Source organism: Pleurodeles waltl, chromosome 4_2 (assembly GCF_031143425.1).
Source record: "Pleurodeles waltl isolate 20211129_DDA chromosome 4_2, aPleWal1.hap1.20221129, whole genome shotgun sequence".
In the NCBI taxonomy this organism is placed as follows: Eukaryota; Metazoa; Chordata; class Amphibia; order Caudata; family Salamandridae; genus Pleurodeles; species Pleurodeles waltl.
This window is the reverse complement of record NC_090443.1, coordinates 684,726,993-684,743,328: the sequence shown is the minus strand read 5'-3', so window position 1 is coordinate 684,743,328 and position 16,336 is coordinate 684,726,993. Positions and strand designations below refer to the sequence as shown.

General features: G+C 42.9%; 1 protein-coding gene across 1 annotated transcript in view; it reads right to left on the bottom strand.

Moving 5' to 3' along the window:
- Nucleotides 1–16,336, bottom strand: part of DDAH1 (dimethylarginine dimethylaminohydrolase 1) — a 519,240-nt gene that overhangs the window by 235,962 nt on the left and 266,942 nt on the right. Inside the window, exon 2 of the mRNA XM_069232269.1 lies at nucleotides 1,775–1,874. Within this exon, the coding sequence (XP_069088370.1) occupies nucleotides 1,775–1,874 (100 nt within the window). The remainder of the gene's footprint in view (nucleotides 1–1,774; nucleotides 1,875–16,336) is intronic.

Below are 16,336 nucleotides of genomic sequence, written 5' to 3'. Positions count from 1 at the left end.
GTTTCTTGTTTCAGGTTGCGTAAGGGGCCCGGAACATATGAAGTCAACCACGTGGCTGGTGGGACACTCCTTCATGCACTGGGCGGCCAAATATGCTGAACTACCGAGAAGCCGGCATGAGGTACAATGGTGGGGGAAGAGCGGCATGAGGTGGGGCAATCTGCTTCGTTTTCTCACTTCACTTTTGCCGTCTTGGGGATTTCCGGATGTGCTGGTAATACACCTCGGGGAAAATGATTTGGTACGCCTTTCAGGGCTCACCCTACTGCAACACATGCAGCGTGACTGGGTCCTGATGAGCCGCAACATGCATGGGACTTGCTTAGTGTGGACGGAATTTGTGCCACGAAGAGTATGGCGTGGGGCATTGAAACATAGGGCATTGAAACATGGGGCAATTGAGAAAGCAAGGAGAGAAGCTAAACAGGGCCATGCTAATTGTTTGTGGAGCCCTTGACATTAAGGTTTTGAGGCACAAAGGTTTAAAGGAAGAAGAGCAGGTGCTTTTCAGGGGTGATGGTGTGCATCTCTCGAGATGGGGAATGCTCATTATTTGATGGAACTTCGGTTTGTGCTCACAGACTTGTGGGGAGAAAGTTTTTGGCGGGGATCATGAATAAGGATGCATTTAGTTGCAGTGGGTTCGCTGGTGGGGCAGCAAAACGGCAAGTGGGTTGTTGCTGTGTGGCAGTGGATGGCGGAGGGTGGAGAGTCAGATGCGGGCTTGTCCACCCTTCGGGGGGGAGAAAGGAGCAGAGGAAGGATGACAGATGGGGGGGGAGGTCAGAGTCAGGAAAAGGGGAAAAGGAAAAGGGAGATGCGTCGAAATAGAAGTGGAGTTGGTGAGATGCGAAGGATAAGTGGAGGTTTGAAAGGCAAGTGGATGAAAGGGGGTTACAAGGTTAAAATTAAGTTTTGTATTAAGTTATGTTTGTATTTGTTGACATGTATATTTCTGAGCAAGCCTGTCCTAATAAATGGCCTTTTACACCAAAGAAGGGTTTCGGAGTCTATGTCCCGATAGGGCCCCGCGAGTAGCTTTACGCAGTCCAGTCTATTCGCGGGAGCTCTCGGGCCGGATGTAGACGGCCTGGGAGCAGATACACGGCTTGCTGGGCGGGGGTGGGACATGAGGGAGGGAATAAAAGGGGTGGGTTGGGAGGGATCGGCCTCTTTGTGCGCCAGCGGAGTCACGCTGCGCATGAGTTGGCCACCCACCCGCCCTGAAAATTAGATAAGAGAACATACGCAAAATAAAAAGGGGGAAGTTTTATTGGGAGTAAGGTTAGGTAGTGTGAAGGGAGACAGGGATAGGGAGGGGGTGGGGAATGGGTCAATTCTCTTGCCAGTTTTAGGGCGGGCTGTTTGTTACCAGCAGTGGATGGGGAGGTTGGAGAGTCAGATTTGGGCTTGTACACCCTTCCGGGGGGGGAGAAAGGAGAAGAGAAGGATGACAGACGGGGGGAGGTCAGAGTCAGGAAAAGGGGAAAAGGAAGATGTGTGGAAATAGAAGTGGAGTTGGTGAGATGCGAAGGATAAGTGGAGGTTTGAAAGGCGAGTGGTGAAAGGGGGTTACAAGGTTAAAATAAAGTTTCGTATTAAGTTATGTTTGTATTTGTTGACATGTATATTTCTGAGCAAGCCTGTTCTAATAAATGGCCTTTTACACCAAAGAAGGGTGTTGGAGTCTATGTCCCGAATGCAGACAACCAAATACCAGACATTCTACTAATAATTTGCGAAAACTGAAGAAGTAATCCAATTCATATTTTACCTGTAAACAACACGTCCCCACCATCCAACGTTGCATTTTCATCTGTCATCTCTACCATATTGATGTTAAGTGTTTGGAGAGCTTTTTTCATTTCTTCAACCTGTTAAAAAAGTACAGAATGCATTAGATTCAATGTGGCATTCTAAAGGCAGATTGTATGCCAATACTAATACACACTATAACCCTTTCTTCACTGAATAGTAATGTGAATAAAAGGAGTAATTAGGAAGGAATATAAAGATGTCCAAGAGACTAAGGAGAAGGTTTCACAAACTTGACCAAACAAAACTATATTTATGATATTCATATATTTATACATTTTTGTATGGTGCGTCTTGGTTCTCATATGGGTGCTAAAGCTCCTTATATGTTTCAAAAACATAGTATAACTTAAAAATGTGAAAATCCATATTGCAAAATAGACATTAGTACTTATTCCAGTTGCATCCAAATTAGAGAATGTATACGTCAATGTAATAGGGAAAATCCACTCATGCGTGCTAATAAGGTACCGGGCTAGTGAGGGTATAATAAATTGTTCATTAGGCTAATGGTAACGTTTTTGAGAAAGCTGGCCAAGTGTATACTTGCTGGGAAGGAGCTCCAAAGACCTCATAAGACTTTGGTGTGTGACTGTGCTTAATTTGTAAAAGAATACATGCTGGGGACAACGTGTTGGCCAGAAATCAGTGGCTGGCGCTTTTTAATGCTAGTGTGCTGAGTAACAAGGCTGTGTAATCTTGATTCTACTGCATGCCTCTCTGATCCACTGTTAGACACCCTCTGCCTCTCTATGCTGATCTCCATGAGTGCCAGTGGGCCCCACTGGCACTACCATCGGCTCAAAGTAAGCACTGGTATGGGGGCATTAAAAGTAATGGCCATAATTTGTCTCTCAGAACTCTTTTTCTTCTTGACACAATATGTCTGTGTGCAACATATTTGGGGATGGCCATAACTAAGGACTTATACAGTATATAAAGCAGGCAGTATGTAGGTGTTACATGTCTCTGAATGCAACTGGTTCAATTATCAAAGTCCCTTGTTTTGGAAATGGGTTAGACAGCAGAGCGAAGGGTGTCCCTTCAGAGTAGTGAAGATCAAAGGTTTTCTTCCTTTCCTCTGCTTTTAAAAAACAGATGGGACCTCAGAATGCCTACAATGTAAATCAAATATTGAGAACTACACTTTAATGTTAACCATCAGTAGCCACATAGGATAATGTCAGCTCATCACTGGGTATCTGTTAGGCTGGGGATTAAAAACGAAACAACTGATCTCTTCCTTTTCAGATACATTGCTTGGCAATTATTCTACATTCCTATTTAACCTCTTTACATTGATTGTGTGATAGGTAGATATTATCCAAATAAAATACAAAGGCGTGGCTCATTCACACATGCCAACTGAATATGCGAGAGCGCAAAATTTGGAAACGTTTGATGTTGTGGAAGTTTATTAAAAACCTAAAAGGGAGTATAGAGGTGCCCCTTTGAGCGAGCTATACAAGATATATCAGGTCGGAGCTCCATTAAGAGTGCCACATATGCAGGATTTATTTTTACCACTCAGTGAGGGATGGACCTTTGTAATTTTTTTCAGCTGGACCTCAAGAGCCTTCTGAAAATGTATTACTCTACTGGATTGGAACAGTATGTACTCTAACGGTGTCATCAATGTGTCTTTTGTGGCTCTCACTTAAGAATATACTGGGGTACTGGGGACACAGTTTAACAGTCCAAACATTTTCCTTAGTCACAACACATGTTTAGTTGCCATGTTGGGATCTCTATGTCAATAAGGCCAGCAATAACATTTACCAATTTGATAAAACATAAATTCTGTCGCCCAACAATTTCAAGTATCTATAACTGTAACTTATGTGGAAGATAAATAGCATGTTGACACTCCACTTTTAAAACTGGCCTACAGAGTCTAGGTGTTGAGGACAATTCAAGGTTTGTACAGTACAAGGCCACTAAGTTTTTTATCACATTTAAATAAAGATATATATATTGCAAACAAAACAATTTTGAATCAGTAGCACTCCAAGAGAGTTAATCCTTTTATTATTGTAATCCAGCATCAATTGGTGGTGGAATTGATGCTGGATTACAATAATAAAAGGATTAACTCTCTCGTAGTGCTACGGATTCAGAATTGTTTGGTTTGCAAAATAAATCAGGGCTTGGTCCGTCCATGGCGTATGCACCAGCGAAAAGCGCGCCACAATGAGGACAGTTTTGTTGGGAGATATATATATATATGTATATAAATATAAATATATATATATATATATTTTTTTTTTTTAAAGCAGCCAACACTGACCTGCATTCAGAAAACAAAGTTTATGTTTTTAAGTTTCTTCGAGAGTTTGCAGCGGTCCCATGGACCCTGCCTACTCTCCAGCACCCCTTTTTTTAAATTCACAAACAGGAATGGGTCACCAAAGGACCCCTTTGCCTTATGCGAAAGAGTTCCCACCCTAGCCAGAGGGTCAATACCATAGTAGATTTTTATTTTGCCCAACAGTGATCATAAAAGCACATACAAACACTGGAATATTCAATAAAATAATACAAATTCAGTAAAGTTAAAATCATCGTTCACAATTAAAACACATAATTCATATAATAGAAAATAGTAAAGATTATATAAAATACATTTAAAATAGCATTAAATTTGGGAATTTAACAGCTGATTTTAAAAACAGACCCATTCTAGCACATATTTCCTTTGTGCATAGTGACTTTCAATTTCTCGGGCCGCACATGGCAATGCTTTGTTTAGTTTTCACGCAGAGACGGCTGTGCGTCGATTTCCGGCGCTCGGTCATGTACCGTCTTTGGGTTCTGGGGTTTTCAGATGCTCCGGGGACAGTGTGTGGATTTCCTGCACTGGCAGGACGAAGTCACAGGAGCTGCATCAATCTGGTGGGCAGTGCATCGAATTTTCTACAGCAAGGAAGGCGCTGCGTCGATTCCTCTCTGGAAGTCAAGCTGCGTCGTTCCGGGTTGGTTGTGTGGCGATCCAGTGGGCCGTGCATCGAATTTCCAGTCATACGCTGGTGCTGCGTTGATCTTCTCATCGTGAAGTCAGGCTGTGTCGTTACGGTTCGCCGTGCAGTGACATTTTCACTGCGTGGCAGGCTGTGCGTCATTTCTGGCAGGTTGTCAGTCGAATTTCGCTCCACAAGGAGTCCTTCTTGAAGAGATGAAGTCTTTTTGGTCCTGAGACTTCAGGGAACAGGAGGCAAGCTATATCCATGCCCTTGGAGAGCACTTCTTCACCACAGCCAGAGAGCAGCAAGGCAGCAGGGCAACAGCAAGGCAGCAGTCCTTCACAGAAAGCAATCAGGTGAGTACTTTGAGCAGCCAGGCAGTCCTTCTTGGCAAGATGCAGGTTCTGATTACAGGTTTCTTATCCAGGATGTGTGAGTTGGTAGGGGCAGAGGCCCTGTTTATATACCCAAATGTGCCTTTGAAGTGGGGGAGACTTTAAAGAGTGGCTTAGAAGTGCACTAGGTCCCCTTTCAGTTCAATCCTGTCTGCTAGGGTCCCAGTATGAGGTGTGGCAGTCCTTTGTGTAAAGGCAGGCCCTCCACCCTCCCAGCAGAGGAAGACCCATTCAAAATGCAGATCTATGCAAGTGAGGCTGAGTACCCTGTGTTTGGGGTGTGTCTGAGTGAATGCACAAGGAGCTGTCAACTAAACCCAGCCAGATGTGAATTGTAAGGCACAGAAAGATATAAGTGCAGAGAAATGCTCACTTTCTAAAAGTGGCATTTCTAAAATAGTAATATTGAATCTGACTTCACCAGTCAGCTGGATTTTATATTACCATTTTGGCCATACTAAATATGACCTTCCTACTCCTTTCAGATCAGCAGCTACCACTCAAACAATGTATGAGGGCAGCCCCAATGCTAGCCTATGAAGTGTAAAAATAAATTTAGGAGTTTTACACTACCAGGACATGTAAACTACATAGGTACATATCCTGCCTTTTGCCTACACAGCACCCTGCCCTATGGGTTACCTAGGACATACATTAGGGGTGTCTTATATGTAGAAAAAGAGGAGTTATAGGGTTGGCAAGTACTTTTAAATGCCAAGTCGAATTGGCAGTGAAACTGCACACCCAGGCCTTGCAATGGCAGGCCTGAGACAAGGTTAAGGGGTTACTTACGTAGGTGGCACAATCAGTGCTGCAGGCCCACTAGTAGCATTTCATCTACAGGCCCTGGGTACATATAGTGCACTCTACTAGAGACTTATAAGTAAATTAAACAGTCCAATTGGGTATGATCTAATGTTACCATGTTTAAAGGGAGAGAGCATATGTACTTTAGCACTGGTTAGCAGTGGTAAAGTGTGCAAAGTCTTAAAACCAGCAAAAGAACCAGCAAAAATAGTATCTAAAAAGTGGAGTTGATACTGTTATAGACTCTTGAGTGGTGACTTTTTATTTTTGTTTGCAACTACCCATCTGTAAGAGTGGGACCACTCTTTCGGCATCATTGTTGTTGCCGTTCTAGTCTTTCTCCCTCGTGAAGAGAAGACTACTTGAATAGGATGCAGACGTGACTCCGTAGCAGGCGAGCCGATGGCAAGCCCACCTGCACCAGTCACTGCATAGTGTCAGTCATGCGGCCAGTTCTTTTGACAAACCTTCAAGACAGCAGACTAACCTATACCAGGTACCAATTACTTTCTCTTTGTAAGTGGATCAGTAATTATAATCTTTCAGGGGGGTATAAATGGAGAAGGTGCATTACGTGATGGGTCTACACTGTCTGCACCTCAGAAATGCAGCCCGTTTAATGCAAAGTCCCTGGTAAAACATTCAAATTAGCTTAAATTGATGGTAGTGAACGAAAATCTAGACACACTGTTTATCACAGAAATGTGGACCACCCATGATTCCGTCTCTGACCTCAGTTTGGCATGCCCTATAAGTTACAATATTCTTGACAAGTCACGCACCATAAAAAGAGGGGGGAGTAGGAATCATCTTTAAGGAAAGTTGGAACTTGGTGTCCTTAACCCTTGATGAACTTCCAGGTCCTGGCATCATTAGCTTCTTCTTTAAGTCTAAGAAAGGCTGCTTACTGGCCTTCCAGCCTCACGCTTACGCCCTCTAATTGAGCTGATTTCAAATGCGATCCTGGCCACTCTAAATTTTTCATCTCAGGGGACTTTAATATGTGGGCAGAACAAGTGCCCCTTTCCTTCCCCTTTACACAAAACATTCTGTAGCTCTTGTAAAATTCTAGGGTTAGGCCAGATGGAGTCTGACCACACACAATCTAGTGGCCACACTTTAGATCTCATCTTTGTCCCAGAGGAGTTAGTCTCCATTTTAGATATTCTCCCTCTTTGCTAGATGGCCCATGCTTTGATAACTTTCCATCTTCATGTGAAAGAACTTACTCCTGCTAAAAAGGCGGAAATCATTTCAATGATGGATAGGGCATGACATACATTTGTCAGATCTTTCCGAAATGAGATAGCTAATCTGTCCATCTCTTTTGCTCAAGATAAGTCGGTTGAAGATAATTATAATGTCATAGGGGGAAAAGATTCTTGAACTTCTTAACACCAAAATGTCATTGCACTCATGGAAAAAGCACAGTCATTGCCCTGCCCTGTGGTATAATCCTTCCTTGAAGTAGCTAAAAGTAGCCTGCAAGCAAACCAAGAGAAGATGGCATAGTTCCAGCAAGGAGGAAGATAAAGCATGGCTAAAAACCTCACTACATTACTACAAGAAGGCGATCAGTGCAGCAAAAGCTGACTACTATGCAACAATATACTTACAGCACCTAATAATGTCGAAATGGTTTTTGACATTGTGTGAGAAGTGTCTAATTCAGATTGCCTGAAAAGGGACACCATCCTGTCTCAGGAGCTATGTGACAACCTTGCATTGTTTTTTCAGGAAAAGATAAACAATATTTTGAAGGACATTAACACGCTCTCTCTCCATACTAGTCCATATTTTGGAGCATTGGACGGTAGCGTTACCACCGAGTCCTCCCTCCATGCTGGTTGCAATCTACCCGAACTAACCAACTTCTCAGATAGGCCTAAATACAGACTTGAGAAGTGTGAAACTATTTCAGATGACTGCTTTTGCTCTTTAGCCAATTCTATATCCTATATCCACTTGACCCTTTCCCCTATAGGATTTGGAAAGAACTGGCAGAAGAAGCCTTTCTGATGCTACGTCAGATCTGCAACCAATCTTCGGATACTGGCACAGTACCACAAACCTGGAAAAAAACATTATTGCTCCCATTTTATAAAAACCCTCCTCCGACCCACCAATTCCTTGCAAAATTAGACCAATTTCTTTGCTGCCTTTCCTGAAAAAAATTATTGGAGTTCTAGATTAGTAAAAACTTCTCACTGCTTGGAATATCATACCTCGCTTGAAAAGGAGCAGTTTGACTTTAAAACTGGGCATGGAACTGAGTTGGCCCTACTTACGCCCATGGACGAGCTTCGGATGCTAGTCGATGGTAGCAGATCAGAGATCCTCATTTTATTAGACCTATCTGCCGCTTTCAACACAGTAAATCACAACATGCTCCTAGAAAGTCTCTCCGCGGTCGGAATAAGAGGCACTGCACTGAAATGGAAGCACTCCCGTTTGTCAGAGCGCTGTCAGGCCATTGCTCCTCACCCCTACCACTCTGCCTTTAAGGATGTGGAGCATGGTGTACCTCAAGGGTTGGCTCTCAGTGATTTTGATCAATCGCTATAAGAGGCCCCTGGTGATCCTTATCAAAACCCACAATATTCGGCTAGCTAATTATGCAGATGATACCCAGTTAATCTTGTCACTAGATAGTGACCATCAGACAGAAAACAAGACCTTTTTCAACTGTATGAAGGATATTTTAACGTGGCTAAACACTAATTCTTTGAAATTTAACAAGAACAAAACAGAGCTTCCGTGTTGCTCAACCAACAAAATTCCCCTATGTCTCCCAACTAATTTCTGGCCTTTATCTTCACAGGAAGAACAATCCCCCTCGGACTCTGTCCAGAATTCGGGGACTATTTTTTATAGCAAATTATTCTTGGAAAGTCATATTACCAAAGTAGCCGGGACTTGCTTCTTTCTTTTGCAGGGCCTGCGAAAACTTTGTCTTTTACCAAAAACTGTCAAAACCTCGATTGTGCTTAGTGTGATCCTGAGCAAGTTGGACTATTTTAACACTCTCCTCTTAGAAGCCCCAGCTTTTTTGGTACAAAGGCTACACAGAGTCCAAGTTACAGCAGCCAAACTGGTGCTGCACAGGCCCAGACGATCATCTGCAATGGATGCACTGAGGGAGCTTCACTAGCTCCCGGCCTTAAAAGAGATTGGTGTTTAAAACCTTGTGCATTGTTTTCAAAGAACTTCAGGGCCTTTTCCCAATTTCCTTTCAAAATGCTTTTCGAAAATATGTTCTGGGAAGATGCCTTCACTCCTCATCTGCCAATTTCAAGAAGCAAACCAGGGGGCGTGCCTTTATAGTGAGAGTTGTCCAGCTCTGGAATCAGCTTCCTGCCTCTTATGGGCACTTAACCGATCGTATTCTATTCAGGAAGGTGCTGAAAACCTGGCTTTTCCCCCACTAATCTCTATTCCTGGTTCTTTTAACGCAGTTGCCTTTTTTTCCGGTTACCCCAGTGATGGGATACCTTTTAGGTGACAGTGCACTCTATAAATGGATAAATGAATAAAAGTTCACAATAAGTAACACAGGGTTTGGGGCCGATTTAAATAAAAGGCCTGAAAAAGTCTTCTTCCTGTATCGATACTAGTTATGGTACATCCAAGGCTAACCTTAAACTAGGCTAGAATACCAGTGCTAGCCCACCCCGAAGTTGACTTCAGGGCAGGCTGGGCAAAGCCTGCAAAGCCATTACAAAAGACATCCTCCATAGCCCACGTCTCCCGTAACAAAACAATATCAAACTGCTTTGTATTGACTTTCACAATGTTCCAGCTGAGCACGCTGAGAGTATGATTAACGGCATCAAATTTGTTTGGGGAATTAATACTACAGGCTCTGTCTAGTGTAGGCACGGGGACAATCACATTAATTGATGAATCAGTCAGAGATTCCTCTAGTCTCTGCGGAGTGACAATAGTCAAAGGGGCATCTTACTTACACTTACCATGTCCAGGTTCAAAGAGTCAATCCACCTCAGTTAGGGTAGAAAATAGATTAAAGCAGTTTGAAATAGGGATCCCCAGGTATTGCGACACACTTGTTGGAACAACCACACTCGTCGACACAGGTGCAAGGTTGGTGCAGAAAAAGATGGGGCAAAAGCTGGATCGTGTTTAAATTGATCATGCAATTTTTGGCCTGACACAGCAGACCATCGTCAATCCTGGGCTGTCTGTAATAAACATTGACACAGTCTTCTTCAAAGCATTTAGATCATGTGTCCACCCACCCAACCCTATGCACCATTAGGATGTTACTGGCAAAACAGACAGAGGAATTTGTTTTAGAGCTTACCCAGTGAGTGACCTTATTTTTCAGTTCTGTATTAGATTCAACAGACCCCAGAGTCAGCACAGAGACATTAACCAGAACAATCACATATGGATGGCAGATGCAATACAGGGCCCCCCTTCCTGGTTTGTTCTTCCTTATCCTGGTTTCCTGTGACTGGGTGCTGTCTGGTGGAGCATCATTCCCTTTGCTTCAAGGGCTGCCCCCTAAGACCGCAGTCCAGCAAAGAGTTCAAGCTGCAGAATTACAACCACCACCTGACGATTTTACAGAGCTGCCAGGACCGGAAATGGATTAACCATGGCTTCTATGTCTGTCCTGCCCAGATGCAGGGGAGTCGCCAAGTCTTTTTTTACCCTCATGCTCCACAATCTTATTCAATCTAGCTCAATGGGCACCAGTCTGGAAATAATGGGGTCACCTACTGAGTTCAAGCCCTGTTGTAATATACCCTCTGTTTGTGGCGGCTCAGAGATGGTCAGGGTGAGTTTTACATTAGAAGTAACAGCCCTTCTCCTGTGTTTGATTGCCACGCTTGAACACTGTAACCAAGAAGACACATGTGCAGGTTCCATTAGTGGGTCTGGCTCTGATGGAAAACAAGCTTAGCTGGGAGGAGGATCCAGTTAACGAAATGGGAGGCTTTTATTCAGGCTGCACAGGGCATGATCAAGGTCATCCAAAGAAGGGGTCAAGTTTGACTGACGGGAAAAAAATAAACTGTCCTCTGTCGGGGAGAGGTGGTGCTCTGCAAGTTTGTTCTCTTTAGATCTAACCTCCAAAGCACGAGCCAGGGACCAATCAATGGCTGAAATTCACGCAGGCGAAGACAGGGGGTTTATTTGAGGTAGCCTTTTTTTTCCCCATACTTCAGTTTAGCAGTGTTAGAAAATGATTTCAGGTACATAGGAGGTAGCAGCCAAGCCAAAAGAAAAGAGAGAAGAGAAGGAAGGTACCTGCTATGATCCAGGAGAGAAGACCAAAGGGGGTGGCTAAGCTCAGCTGCTGCCAGGCAATGACAGACAAAGACGGGCCCAGTCTTGGCCTGGTCTTGGCCCGGGCATGCGCCCAGGAGCGCGTTCTGTGCCCGTGTGAACACAGAACGCTTAAGAGAGCTCAGCATCTGTGGTAGCCCCCCCACCACCTTGGGGCAAGATGTATTCTGGGGTTGTGGTCCCCCCTTCAGCAGTCCAGAAGACCAGCATAGTGTGTTCCATGTCCGTATGAATCAAGAGTGCTTAAGAGGGACAGTAATATTTCAATGGTTTATGACCACTATTTTTGTCCTAAACCATTGATACATATGAAAAGGAATTGCTATTTGAAGGGATGCCCACAGGGCCAGCTATAGCACTAGTGGGGCCCGGTACAAAAATTATTTTGGCGACCACCCACCCAATGACCTCCTTCTCCTCTCCACAGATTCCCTACCTACTACCCTCCAGCAGGGCCCCTCGTCTCTCCATAGCCCCTCTCTCACTTGCATTTAATTTGTTTTATAGCACTACTCATACCAGTGTAGTTTCAGAGCACTTTACATCACACACATATTAATCAGAGACAATTATACATATGCGTGTACATTAGTCCACAGGAAACATTACATATGTCAATGCAGATTTAAAGGTTAACTAACATATAAGTTGCAGGTTCCCACTTGTAATAATGATATTAAAGCAACCAATTGCCGATTGTTCTTGAGATTTCTTGAAATATTCGAAAACTTTCTCCAAGAGTTATCCAAATTAATGTTTATTCAGAAGAAAAAGATCAGTTCCATAATGTGCTTGGTTAATTAGATCATAGAACAGAGTGAACGTTCAACCAGCCGACTCGTGTTTCGCCCAACGAGGTGCATTCACCTGGGCTTTCTCAAGGCTGTTGAGAATAAAAGAATTTACAAATTTAAATGAGTCTGGGAAACTGAGAGATCCGAAGTTAAGAGTCAGAGAGCACCAAAATGTGAGGAAGTTTTCGAATATTTCAAGAAATCTCAAGAACAATCAGCAATTGGTTGCTTTAATACCATTGTTACAAGTGGGAACCTACCACATATCTGTTAGTTAAACCCAACTTTGGAGGATTAGGGTCCATTTCCTCCGGTTTGAGTTCCCACATCCATTGCATGAATTGGAATTTAACATGGGAAGTAATTCAATTGGACCCCCTGTGTACCCTTACCTAGAAGATTTAAAGGTGTAGGAATCACATTTCATTCATAATAGTAGGCAGTATAGTGTTTGATCTGGAGAACACAAACTTAGGATTCAAAACATACCTCAATGGTTGGGGCTGGCTTTACTAATAAAAATGCATTTCAACCCAAACTAACACCTTTGAGTAACATTAGGATCATGAAAGCCTGTGGGAACCTATACCATGCAGATCTTTGATGACAATTCTTAAGTTGCAGTGCTATATTACAATTGTGACTTATGAATGCAAATAAAAGGATCTCTGTGATATAGGTAGTAACCCACTGGGCTATCCATATAAAATACAGTTCTTTGAACTGCACGGTACACGTTCTTTGCAGTAGACAAATTAACCCTCTGTGTTACTTTGTGCATCAAAACTGCCACTAGATAAATCTCCATCTCTCTCCAGCAGGAACGTTAATCAACAAAGTTACCTTGACATTTGTATTGTTGCCTGGAAATTGTTGGATACACAAGTAGGTGCTTTCAAATCTGTAAGTTATTTCTAAACACAATGAGGAAGATTCAGAGATGGTAAAGATCGAAGATCTAGCATAAGGCGGGGGGTTCCCTGCAACATACTATAGCAGCAACTATACCACGGGCATATATTTGCATAATAATATGTTAATAATTGTCCTTCCAATCTTCCCATTCCAAACCTGATTCATAATTCTTAAAAAAATTAAACAAGGAAAGAGCTGATTTGGTTGTACGTGGGGCACAATATCTACCAATATAAACTGAAATCTAATTAACATGATTATTAAAAAAAAGTAGGAATAAGGTAGCAGCATTCAACTGAGCTGTGTTAGCCTGGAAATACCTGTGAAACACTATACTGTGAAAAAGCTGTTTTGGTCATATTGCGACTTTTCTGTGTTGACCCTTCTGCTCACTGGCTGTTTCTTATCGTGCCGTTTGAAATCTTCTTTGGTAAATCATTTTAATCGGTATTCACTGCACGACAACCACCACTGAACATTTGAATAGTGAACTTTTAACACGCAAAAGGATAAAAATGAAATCGCAAAAGGTACATTTTAATGTAAGTTTCTGAGGAGGATTATTTAAAACTCCTAAATGCCATTTTGAATTACAGACGTTGTGAGCCATACACAGAAACTCCTTTTGGGATGCATCAGGCACAGTTAAGACAGCATGATCCCCTCACACTCAATTGCAATAGACAGGCATCTCAAGATGCCGTGGCAGATTAGTCCAATCACGACCACTGCACGCTATATATATAAGTGGTTGATTGGCGTTGTTTCCATTACCAACGACCTGGAAAATTTCACTTAAAGATATGTATGCTAAAAACGTAAAAGCACTAATTGATGGGTGGATAGCATGGTAATCAGGGTACATAAAACAAGACATGAAAGACACTACACATAAACAGAGATTTCTTCAACCCTCAGAGTAAATTGCCAAGTAAATATACTTTATCAGGGTTGACAGGTCTCTTGGGTCTTTTGACCGTTGCAAGATTCAAAAAGTATACATTTTGGGAACGATGTTTAGTATAGTAACTCTAGAATGAAATGAACAAAATCAGCAAAGCCTGCGAAATGAAAAACACATACTATCAAAAAATGGCAATGCCAAAAACAACAATAGATTGCAGCCTGATAATAAGGTAATTTGTCAAGAAGTGCTATGGAATAGCAGGCTCGAGTGGCCGTGTATCACCAGGAGGGTCGGTCTGGTGTACCAAATTACAAACTGGCCTCATTAGTGAATTTGAAAGCTTAAAGGGGCCCATATTTGCAAATTAAGACAGTTTTAATTTTGTAAAGAGAAGCATTATGTGTGTTTCCAAGGTATGGGAGAATGCAAGCATTTACGCTTTAGCAGGCAATACTTGTGGTAATATCAGAGAACTCAACAGTAGAAACAGTGGCATAACAAAGGCCACCGCAGCCCCCGTGGTGTAGGGGGACCCCCAAGCTCCAGCCCCCCCCCCCCCGGCAGCACAGCACCCTGACCTGACAGCTCATGAGTGAGTGATGAGCGGGGCCCCTCCATGCTCTTTGCAGGCCCTTAAGTTTTGTTCACACCATTTGCTGTATATTCAAATACAGAGGTCAAGTATTAGGTTATGTCTCCCGAGGCAGCATGATGTTTACTTTTCTTTCTCCGACTTCAAAGTGAAAGGATTCATGTGACAATCTTGCTGTGAAAGGAAGGGCTTTTTTGTAGCACAAAACAAAATGTAAATGTCTGTAAATGAACAGTGCAGATAATTAAGAATATATCAGAATTAGGAAAGCACAAACGAATCACTTTTTTGGAATTCTGAAGTGTGGGGGAAACAAATGTTTTAATACAATCTGAACAAACCAATACATTAGGTGTTGCCATTTCCACACATTATTGTTCGTGCACTGAATTTTTTATCAGTAAAACTGGGTGTCTGTGCAAATGTATTGGTCATTTCAATTAAAAATGTGTTGTCTTTAATGGTAGTGCGCATCCACACCATGCATTTCTCCCCTGTATGCAATTCTACCCTACACTACTCCACTCTACAATACTCCATGCCACTTCTGCCTCTCCACTCCACTCTATGACACTCCACTCACTTTGTATATTACACCACTACTTTCTACTCTATGCCGCTCCACGCCACTCCACACCTTTCTATGACATGACACCACTCCAATTTATGACACACCACTCCACTCTACAACATGCCACTCTACATGCTACTCGACTCTATGAAATGTTACTCCACTCAATTCAAACCCACTCTACACCAATCCACTCTAATCCACTATGCTCTAACACTGTCCACAACACTCTGCTCTACGACTCACCAATCTACAATACAAATCTTAACTCTAGCCCACTCCACTTTATTCCATGGCAAGCCAATCCACTCTATGGCACACCACTAAACACCCCTCCACTGTATGCCCCTCCACTCTACAACAAAATACTCTGACAATCTACTCTATCTTACAACACTCTACTCCACCCAATGCCACTCTACTCTGTGCTACTCTAAGACTCACCACTCTATGACACTCCACTCTACAAAACTTCACTCTATGAAAATCCACTCTATGAAAATCCACTCCATGAAAATCCCCTCCATGAAACTCCATGTCACTACACATGCTCCACTCAATGCCACTCCAGTGTATGACTTTCCATTCTGTGACACACCACTACACTCAATGACATGCCAATCCACTCTACGACATGCCAATCCACTCTATTTCCTCCATTCAAAGACATGGCACACCACTTTACATTATGCCACTCCACTCTACAACCCACCACTCAGTGACATGAAATTCTGCTATACTCTGTGACATGCCACTCTACACCACACCAGTCTACGCCCCTTCACTCACTGACCCTCTAATCCTCTCCATGACACTACGAAATGACATTGTACTCCACTCTATCACACTCCACTCTGACACTTTACTACACTCTATTCAATGTCTCTCCACTTTATTCCATCCACAACACTTTACTCCACTCAATGCCCCTCCACTCTATGCCACTACACTCCATGCCATTCTAGGCCCCTCCGTTAGAGTACACTTTATGCTCCCCCCTCTACAACACTTTAATCTGCAACTCTCAACTCCCCACTCTATGCCACTTTAAGATACTCTACACAAATCTCTCTACTTCACTCCACTGTATGACACACAACTTCACTCTACTCCTCTACTCCACTCCACTCTGCACCACTCCACTCTATTACACTCCTCCACTCTACAACACTCCATTCTACATCACTTCACCTAACTCTGCTCAAACCTCTCTGTACCACTCTATGCCACTTTACTTCACTCTACACAGCTGTACTCTGAGACACAA